Raw genomic sequence first — 11,043 nt, 5'->3', positions numbered from 1 at the left:
AATAAAAAGCAAATGATAATTTTTAATCTTTTGGCTTTACCCTTAATTCTACTAATAATAATTTGTTGATATATTTTTATAAATATATATTTTAGTATAAAATATTTTTATTTACTCACATTATCATTGGGTGTGATAAAATTTAACAAAACTTACAATTTTATTAATTATTTTTATATAATCCTTCTCAAATTTTTAAATAAAAGAATAAAGTTTTTATATATTATCTAAATAAAATATTAAAGCGTAGCTAATTTTACAGTTGCAAAGAGTGAAGGTGAAAGAGGGAGCTGTCATTCACATTCAGGCGGATGGGATGGAAAGAAATTAGAGAAGGAAAAGAAGACGAAGAACAATTTCTGATCAGACAGACCTATACGGCCTTGCTTTACATTCTCTCCCCTATAACCTAGCCAATCTCTTCTGTGTCTTTTCGCATGGAGTGGACCCATCTCTTCTCCCTCTTTCCATTCCAAACCTTCTACTATTATTTCTTTAATCGACTATTAATGTAATTAATTTTTTAATAAAAAGGAATGAAAATATATAAAATTATTTGATTCCCGACCATGAACCTAGAGACATCTCTGTTATCCTCTTTCTCTCTCTCGTTTCATGATACTATTTAGGATAATCTGTCATTTCTCATGCTCTTTGGACAGAAAGATATAAGGAGGAGGTAACCTCCTCAATTCCCGATTGAATGAATACACAACTCAGAGAAAAGAAGAAGAGACGCCCTCTCTCTCACCAAACATGCTGTTTAAAGATTCTTTAAAATTCATCAACCTACTTGCTTAGTGCGGGTAGTTTTCAAAGCGCCCTAATCTTTCTTTCTACCTCTCGAGTATCTCTTTCCCTTTTTCTTATCTAATATGAACAAAAGGAATGGATGATTATTATGGAATTACAAGATTCAGAAGAGTAGCCACCCCAACTTTTACCATCTAGCTCCCATTTTCCAACTCCCCCCTCCACCCACTTTTTCCAAAACATGGTTTCTCTTTCCCTCCTCTCATCCTTTGTACTATTATTTTCTTTCTTCTCCCATTCCTCTCTGGCCACTTTTCTATCTCAACCGGTTTCCGGTCAACATCAGCCTTTAAAACCTGGAGACTACTCATCCACGGACACGGTTCCCGCAATTCCAGCTCAAATCCAAGCTCAAGTTTGCCGTCTCGACCTGTCCGCCGAACTATTTGGCGGCGTCAACGACGCTTGTGGCAACAACCTGGACCGAAGCCGCTGCTGTCCCGTGTTAGCAGCTTGGCTCTTTGCAGCTCATGCCAGGTATGCTTTGGAAGTGTCGGCTCCCGCTCCTGCGGGATCGGAGCAGCCCATGAGGCCGGATGATTCTCAAAAGTGTGTGAACTCGTTGCAGAACGCATTGCTAAGCAAGCGCGTGCAGATTCCTCAGCCAAACGCCAGTTGCGATCCAATTCTATGTTTTTGTGGGATACGGCTACATCAGATTAGTTCCTTGAGTTGTCCCGCTGCGTTTAATGGTCCCGCTGCGTTTAATGTTTCCGGTTTCCGGAACGCCACACCGACAGCTGCAGTGAAGAACTTGGAGAGGAGTTGCACCAACTCTTCTTATGCTGGGTGTACCAAATGCCTCGGTGCTCTTCAAAGGGTATGTAATTAATGATAATTCTTTCTTATCATTTTCTGGCTACTTAAAATGACCCAAACAATCAGTTCAGTTCATGGGGAATGAATGCATTCATTCCAGATCCCACTCTTCTTTTTTTTTTTCTTATCATTTTCAAGGAATGTCGTCAGTCTTAAATCCGTTCTGGTTCATGAGAATATAATTGCTCTAGCAGTTACCAATTTCTGAATTCTACTGTTAATTAATGAAAGTGGCTTCAATGAGCAACTGATAACACGGGAAGCAAACTCGTTCCGCTAGACCCATGAAAGTGACATTGTAATGTGGATGGAGAAGCCAATATGCATCACCCTTTTTCTAGATTGCAAATCATTAGGACCCTTGCTCATTACCTTTCAACCAAACCATGATCTGTAAAACATCTTGTTCCTTTTTGCAATTTTGGTAACTTTACAGCTCAAAGGCGGACACAGCAAGAACGGAACACAAGACAGGAGCACGAGCGAGAGAGCCAGCAAGATGTTCAACCGAGACTGCCAGCTAATGGGACTCACTTGGCTCCTTGCACGCAACAAAACGGCTTACATACCCACCGTTTCGGCCGTACTGCGGGCCATAATGTACAGTGCGCACCCTCATGAGTCGAGGTGCAGCCCAGATCAAGAGAACATGCCCTTAGCTGTTGATTCCCTGCAGTTGGAGAAAGCTCAATCGTCTGCATCGCCACCACCATCGTGGCAATCTTTTACATTCCCGACTTTACCCCTTATCATATTGGTTTCACTATTTGGGTAGAGCGTCGGAGAGTGGTGATGGAGTGGCACATTGCTTTTTGGGTAGTCCTTTGAGACTGATGGGGGTTCACGTGAACCTTTTAGACCTATCAGACAATTAAAGATGGGGTTACGCAGGGGTCTTTCTTCTTTTTTGTGTATGGCCTTTTCGCCCTCTGTAAATTTCAACTGGCCTTTTTAAATACTATTTGTTTATGTAGCAGACGAGAACTGAAGCCGATTTATATAATATAAAGTGTTAGTTCCCTTTGCCATTTCTTCATCATATCTGACAGGTGGGTGGTGTGATAGATCATAGAAGGCAGATGGGTTTTGGCAGAAATGATTATATAAGCGTTTACTACGTGGAAGGAAGAAGGGAATCGCAGTGACTGAGTATGTTGGTCGCCTACTATAAATATCAATCAGTATCCAAAAGTAGTAAAGTAGTTATACAAAACCCCTCATAAACTGACCTTTTTTATTCTATAAATTAATTCTACTTTACTTCTAACCAAAATATCATGCTAAATCTGTCTGTCATTTGGCGTTTAAAATGGCATGGGGGTGGGGTAACATGTCCAATAACTGTGATTTCGATCCTGTTTTTGTCGTTATTCAGTGTATAACTTTCCAAAGGCCCCTCTTTTTGTTCTTTTTTTTTTAAATTCATTTTGATCATATAAATTTAAAAAAAATACAATTTAGTCATTAAACTATTTAAAAAGTTTTTATTTTCATTTGGTTGTTAAGTTTTTTTTTTAAAACTTTTACCAACAAGTTTCAAGTGATGATTCGATGATAGGTATGATGGACCAGTACCTATCAACGAATAAAAAAACATATCTTATATCGAAGTTAATCTGACAATTAGTGTTAGAGATTAAAGAAAAAATTATTTGAATTTGAATTTACAAATTCATGACGTCTAAAGTTGTTTCACAAAGAAAAATTTATCTTTATAAGAACAAGGGACTAAAATAAAATTTTTTAAATAATTCAATGACTAAATTATAACATTTTTAATTAAGTGATCAAAATAAAAATTTACTTATAATTTAATAACTAATCACGTAATTTACCTATATTTTATCAACTCCAAAGGCCCTTTCACTGTCGGCCAGACGCCAAGGAGGATTTTGTATTTTTTTTCAAAGTATGAATATAATATGAAAAATAATAAAAACAGATAATATCAAAGTTAATTAATTAAAGCTTATATAAATAATATATTGAAATGAAAACCAATTGAATAGCATGCAGTTGCATGCCCACCAGACTCAGCGGCATCAAAAAGTAAAATAAATGAATAAAATGCTTATAAGTAGGGCATAATTAGGGGCTGGCTGGTGCCCATCTTCTAAAATGAAAAAAAAATTCTTTAAAATTTTAAATTAATAAAAATAAAATTACTCTTTAATATTTTTAAAGATTATAAAAATTTAGTTTAATTATTTAAAAATTATTAAATTATAACTATTAAGATATTAAAATTATAATACAAATTTTTTTGGCTTTGCCCCGCATAGAAATAAGACAATCAAGAGTTGGGTATTTAGGAGTTAAGTTGCTAAGATTGTAGTTACAGTGATATTGAAGTCCAGTTTGTCCTTGAATTGCAAGATTAAGGTTAATAGAAGGGTAAAGAAAATTGCAATTTGGATTGGGGAAACGAAAACAGATTGGAGAATAAATAAGTACAAAAAGTGAAGGGGCCTACGCCAAAGCGTGATGTAGGAGCAACTTTAATCTCTGCTTTTTGAGAAATCAACAACCAAGTTTGGTAGAAGTTAGGTAAGACTCAGAGCCCCTCCGGAAACGTGATATCGGACTCTAGTAATGCATGCATGCGCCAAATATTTTGTTTTGGTTTCCATATCTATGTAAGGTAGTCTGTTATAGATATGCCAATTCCTTTATTTATTTATGATTGGAGCTAGGTATGTGTTGTGTGTATCTTTTATATCATTTATAGATCTTATAGTTTTTCCTTTTTTTGGTAAAAAAAAAAAAAAACCAAAGGTAATCAAGCCAAATCTGGGAGAGCCACATCAGAACAATCATCATGTAGAGGATGCAATATGGCATCAGGAGGCGCGAAATAAACATGAAAACAAGCTGATTATTATAAGATATGGAAGCCATGCCATCCGCCACTTTATTTTCCTCTCTGTAAGAATGCACAAGCTTCACCTCCAAATCTCAACATAGCAATTGACGTATGGGCCAAATAGTAGAAATTCAAGAAAGAAACTAATAGCTTAGCAATAGTTCAGCTTCAAGTACCACCTTTCTCAAACCCATTCTCCAAGCCCCAGAGTTCAGTTTCAAATACAGAACAGTACCCGATCAGTCCATTACAACCACATACCCATTTCACTTCATGATATTCAGTACTGAACTGATAGGGGGTTTTACCTAAATAATACAAAAAATAAAATTAATAACTAAAATAGTATGCCTATAAGATTATTTACCAAAATGGTATAGTTTTTATTGGTTCCACATCATTAGGCGTCATCGGATTGCAATAAGTGACCTTGGACTGAAATGTAATGGTCTAAAGTATTTAAGGACATGTAATGGAATTTTTCTATTTTAGTATGTTTTGCGAAAAGAAACGGAAAGGGTGCCGCCTAATAGAGTGGTGACACTAAACTTTAAATAGGGCCAATTCTCTTTTAAGCCCTCCTTATTTATTATTTTCTTTTTATTCCCCTTCAACTCACTATATTGTGTTTAAACAAACTCTTAATCTATTTTTGTAGTTAAATAAGCCCTTAACTTATGGTTTTTCTCATAAAACCCTTTATTTTAATATTAAATTAAATATATATTTTGAATTTTAAGCTCTTATCTTAATTTTTGTTGATACAATAAAATTATATACAACTTTAACATCAACGTAAAACTAAAAAAGTAAAAAAAATTCAAAAGAGTAGTTAAGAATATCATGTATATAAGCACTCTCAAGAAATTTAAAATTTTTATTTTTATTTAATAAATTTTTCTCATCAAATTCACATCAACATAAGATGTGAATTAGTTTATATTTTTAAATAGCTTTACTTTGGGTAAAATATATTTACTTTAATATTAAAATATAGGGATTTTATGAATAAAAACCATAAGTTAAGGGCTTATTTAACTACAAAAATAGGTTAAGGATTTGTTTAAACACATTATAGTGAATTGAAGGGAAATAAAAGAAAATTATAAATAAGGAGGACTTAAAAGGGAATTAGTCCTATTTAAAGTTTGGTGCAGCCACTTTGGCACCCTTGCCCTTTCTTTTCAACAACCATACTAAAATAAAAAAATTTCATCACAAGTCCCTAAATACTTTAGACCATTACATTTCAGTCCAGTGTCGCCTATTGCAGTCCGGTGACGCCAATCTGACAGGCGGCACCAATAAAAACTATACCATTTTGGTAAATAATCATGGGCATACTATTTTAGTTATTAATTTTATTTTTTGTATTATCTAGGTAAAAAACCCCTAGTCATATCGTGCGTTCATGTTTCATTGTCTTATCCACTTGATTGAATTGAGTTAAACTAGAAAAGTTTATTGAATTCTCTCGAATAATATTGGTGGCCAGATTGATATTAAAAATTCACAACCTAGCTACTTTATGCAGCTTGATGTAGACTGGCCTATTCTCTTTAGCTATATTTGTTGGAAATTATAGACTAAGAGGAACAACCTGGTTTCCAACAAGGACTTCACAGATTGTGGGAGCATCATCAATAGCAGTTGGGATTTGATGTGGGAAATACATGCAATTAGTGAACAATGTAATACGAGAATAAAGAATTGCTACTAGGTTCATTGGAGGAAACTAGAATAGGGTTGGCATAAAGTGGACTCCAATGGGGGTTTGTGATTAGATACAAGCCTAGCGACTTCAGGAGGAGTGATAATAAGAGACCGTAAAGCATCGTGGTCGATTCTGCACTAGCGTGTACCACTCCAGTGCTAAAATGGAACATCAAATTATCCTTTTTCGCACTAAAAAAAATTCCGGCCCGTACCAGTCACACTGGCCCGTTCCGATCAATTTTGATCATATGGGGTGGAACATAGTGCACCAAATAATATTTAAAAATATATTAATTTTTATCGTTTGCTTTGTTTTAAACTTTGAAAAGTCAATACTTGCATTAACCAATGAATAGAAGACTACACTTAATTGCACAAACTTTAAAAATTAAAATATAATAAAAAGTAAACTCACTCGTAGATCAAAAAAAAAAATCTGATGAATGCCTAAATCATTAAAATTCAGCCTCCAGCTTAGTTTCAAAGCTTGGTTTCAAACAACTCTTTCAACCGTTGATATGTATGTTAGTATTGAATGGGTTGATGTTGTGAATTATATTGTCCTTTAATAAGATTTATTGAAGGATAGATTTTTATTTTGGAATTTACAGAAGAGTGTTTTATATAATTGATATATATTTTATATTTAAATTTTATTTAATATCATTCATTTAATATTTTAAATATTAAAAATACATATATTAAATATTTTTTAAAAAAATTTGATAAATTTAAAACGATACTCCAAAACAAACCGATGCGTACCAATTTTAAGAGAAAAATGATGCGCCTATCTGTGGATTTTTTACAAGTATAAAAATATAAAAATACCAAAATAATATAGTCAAGAAATTATGTACCAAAATGGTACATCTGGGGTGCTCACGCCTCTATCATGAACGGCACCACCCTAAGTCTTCTGACAAAAAAAAATACAAATATGTTGACAAAAAATAAAAACACAAATCTTGTATTTTTATTTTTTTGGTACTATTTTTGTAAAAAACCCATATGACTAGTGTCTTCAGCATCATGCCTAGATATAGAATAGTTAGGATCATCAGTCAAATGTTGCCTCATACAACCTTCATTAGTCAGCATTTTACCTGTACTCACAAGCCAAAGGAAGACTTTAACCTTTTGAGGATTTTTGCTCTTCCAAATATTTTTCCACAACCTCCCATCGTTGACATTTAGGCCGCCATAAAGCATCTCATATGTAGACTTAATTGAGAAAAAATGATTCTTCTCCCATAGCCAAATTGGGAATTCTTCAACATCTAAAGGAGAACGAACCCCTTGTACTACAATATTAAAGCACAATAAGGGTGAGTTTGGATGAGCGGTGCATTTACTTGTGGTTAGTGTAAAAATAATGGTGGCAATGAGATTAGATACTGTAACGATATTGTAGCGTGAGACAAAAAGTAAGCTAAATGCACCACATCGCACCACACCGCACCGCCACCCCAAACCCACCCTAAGTTTAGTAACATATCATTGAAGGTTTCCCAATTTCAACTCCTATTATGAAAAGCTAGCTCATTAACATGCACATCGTAATCACGGACGACTCTAGGGTTGGTACTTAATTAACGAACCACTCTCTTTGTGTAACACCCTCTACATAACTTGTTCGCCAGGACTGGGTATTGGATGCCACACTAACCCGAGTGACTTGACAAAATATCCTTTCTGGTTTAAATTACATACTTAACCAACTTGCATTGACGGGTAATAAAACTTTAAAATTTTATTTCCATCAGTCGATTATAAAATTCCTTTGGACAAAGACTCAAAAATGTAAAATGACAACTAAAACCCCGAGGAGAAGCCTCTACATGTGCCCCTATATAAACATGCATAGCTACCGTGTTTCGCCTAGCCCTTAATTAGCGAAGTTGCATAAGATCCTAAAAAAGATATAAGCAAATCGTCAAATTTTTTTGATCAAATATGCCAGCAAATAAGACAAGTTATGTGCTTGGCGCAATTGATATTGATAGTGAAAATGATCACTTTTATTGACACATGAACAACCACTTTAAAAACTTATCTCAATAGAGTTTAATTTATTTAAATAAAGTAGTGAAGTTTAAGTTTGTTTAATATAGGCTTAAAAAATCAGAGACCCAAGTTTGTAGGGTTATTTTTCTAAAATTATATATAATTGAATTTCGGTTTCCGATTTCTTATTGTTTCTAATATTTGCTCATTTTCCATAGTTGATGGTCATGTGGTTAGATATTCATTGCTTGAATATTTTTCTTTTTTTGATAAGATTGGGCTTAACCACAACTTCGAACTTGACCGCCGTTGTGGTTGGGCTTAATCTTAAATACATTATATACCACATAGGTCAAGCTTAAGTCCATATTGACTTGTCAATTCTTTTTTTGGCTTAATAACATTTTAGCCTATGAAGTATACTCAGTTTCTTAGTTTGGTAGTAATTTTTTTTTTTGTCTTAATTTGGTGCCTAAATTATCAATTTTCTCTATTTTTTTTCAATTTTGTAACCAACATTAAAAAGTCTATTAAGCAACTTTGGCCAATAAAAAAAAATACCATGTGGCAATTTTATTTAAAATAAAAATTTAAATTTAAATAAAAAATTATAAACACTTTTGACTTTGACTGATCGTTGACCAGTCGTTGATTGATATTGGCCATTCACGTGGAGCTATTAGAACATGCCACACATCCTTTTTTAGTATTATATATATTATATTGATTAAAAATGTAAATATATATAATGTATAAATATATTTTGAAAAGTTTAAAAATATTTTTTTATAAAATTATAAAATTTATAATTATAAATTTAAAAATTAAAACTAATATATAAAAATTGAAAATGTTATAAAAATAAAAATATTTAAATTTCAAGTAATTGCAAAAAATTTGAAATTTAAATATATTTTAGAAATTTATAATTATATATTTTATAATTTTATAAAATTTACGTTAAATTTTTTTTTATAATTTTTGTATAATTTTACAATTTTTAATTTTGTAATAATATTATTAATTCCAACTAATTTCTTTTTGATTATCATAATTTTTGTAAATATTATTTTTATAATTCATATTTTTTTCTAGATTTTATATATATTTCAAATTTTTATATATTTATTCTATTTTTATATTTTTTAATGTGTCTATACATTTAATAAAAGAAAATGTTTATTCTTACATAAAGATGCCATGTGGCGCTTTGTGGTTATCTAAAAATAGACTAAAAATATAACAGAGGCATACTTTGGATACCAAATTGGAAATTTGAGTGTACGTCAGGAATCAAATTAAGATAAACAAAAGTTTAAGTATCAAAATGAAAAAACGAATATATTTTAGAGACCAAGAATTAATTATTATTTTTTGGTTAAAAAAAAAGGAGGAGAAAGCATTTTCAAAACTCGTGAATATTTTAGTGTTAGAGACGATTGGGCTTAATCAACTATATAAAAATGCTGAAATTAGAGTGAATTTATCTCAGTTGGCCTCACTTAACCGGGAAAAATATTGGATGCCCCGGTTTCTTTCTTAAAAAAATATACATGTTGGGATAAGCTTGAGCACCTAGTAATAGCTCCATTGGATTCCTTGCTTGGAACTGAACCCCAAAGGCTATGCTTAAATATAAAGCTATGTATATTCAACATTTAAGCTCAATTAAAGAAGCATTAAGTACTCAATATCACTTGATTCCTCTCGTTTGTGCATATATTTTTATATTAATCAACCAATCTTAGGCTTTAATTGCTTGATACATGAAAAGCTTAATTTTCATCTCTTGTAAATTTCTTGCAATGGGAAACCTTTATTAGTAATCTTGTAATTGTAATTCGTCTCTTCTCCCTCATTGTTGGAAAGAAACATAAATGTTGAAAGAAATGCCCACTTTAGACTTGGGACATTGTCTAGGTTTGAGTATTATAAAGTGAGGGAATACAATGATGGTGTTATCTGCTGGTGATATGGCGTGTTACATACACTCATCATGTGATTGCATGTGTGTGTCTCTTTCTTGTCTCTTCCCATTTTTTTGCACTCTTCACTTTAAAACTCCATAAGTTTATTTGCACAAAATTGATGTTCACACAATAAGGGAGATAGGAAAAGCAAAAGGCTATTGGTCTTCCAATATGTGCAAATGGGACTCTTGCACCAATGTAGAGGAAAGGAGAATCGACTGCTATAATCCTCGAAGTCAAAGAAGAAGACACCTGACAGAAAGAAGTAAAAATACATATCAGAGCACTTTTTTAAAATTTAATTAATTTATTAAATATAGTATTGACAACTTTTGTAATACTTTTAATATATTGAATGCTGAGAATAACCTTAACGGGTAATTTTATAGCAATTGCCAGCAAATCCCATAAAATAAAATGAAAATTGAATATAGGAGGTGGAGCATCTTTGAAGCAAATCCCAAGAAATAGGAACGTTCTTCAAAGGCATATCGAAGTTATGGAAGTCACTGTAAAGTTATTTGGCTTCTTCCCATATCTATTTTTATAAGGCAAAAAAACCCTGCAATATTGCATTATTTTAGCATCTAGGATTAAGAGTGTAACCCATTTAAGAAGAATCCTATGGAGTGTAGTATTAATTACAACGAGAAAACAAGGGACATTCAAGATAGTGTTGCCCATTTTCTTATAGGAGGACTGCTTCGTTGGATTCCATCAGGACTTAAAGTAGTGAACCCTCGAGTTTGTTTCAAGTTAATAATACCTAAAGCCTAGCGTAAAATTTCAATTGTTTCAACCATTTCTTATCCTTTAGAAAATGGTAGCACTGTTATCTATAATAAAAAAATAAAA

General features: G+C 32.6%; 1 protein-coding gene across 1 annotated transcript; it reads left to right on the top strand.

Moving 5' to 3' along the window:
• The first annotated feature begins 322 nt into the window (after positions 1-322).
• LOC108477247 (uncharacterized GPI-anchored protein At4g28100-like) lies at positions 323-2,641 on the top strand. Its single transcript, XM_017779740.2, has 2 exons — positions 323-1,633; positions 2,069-2,641. The coding sequence occupies exons 1-2, from the start codon at positions 995-997 to the stop codon at positions 2,405-2,407; spliced, it is 978 nt and encodes a 325-aa protein (XP_017635229.1). The 5' UTR covers positions 323-994; the 3' UTR covers positions 2,408-2,641.
• The last annotated feature ends 8,402 nt before the right edge of the window (positions 2,642-11,043 follow it).

Source organism: Gossypium arboreum, chromosome 12 (assembly GCF_025698485.1).
Source record: "Gossypium arboreum isolate Shixiya-1 chromosome 12, ASM2569848v2, whole genome shotgun sequence".
In the NCBI taxonomy this organism is placed as follows: domain Eukaryota; kingdom Viridiplantae; phylum Streptophyta; class Magnoliopsida; order Malvales; family Malvaceae; genus Gossypium; species Gossypium arboreum.
The sequence above is the reverse complement of the archived record's forward strand: the minus strand, read 5'-3'. Positions and strand labels throughout refer to the sequence as shown.

Bases quoted from the DNA above. Each gene is read 5' to 3' on its own strand.
- LOC108477247 (XM_017779740.2), top strand. From the start codon at position 995: ATGGTTTCTCTTTCCCTCCTCTCATCCTTTGTACTATTATTTTCTTTC. The intron at 1,634-2,068 runs GTATGTAATTAA...GTAACTTTACAG, and splicing joins GCCTCGGTGCTCTTCAAAGG to CTCAAAGGCGGACACAGCAA.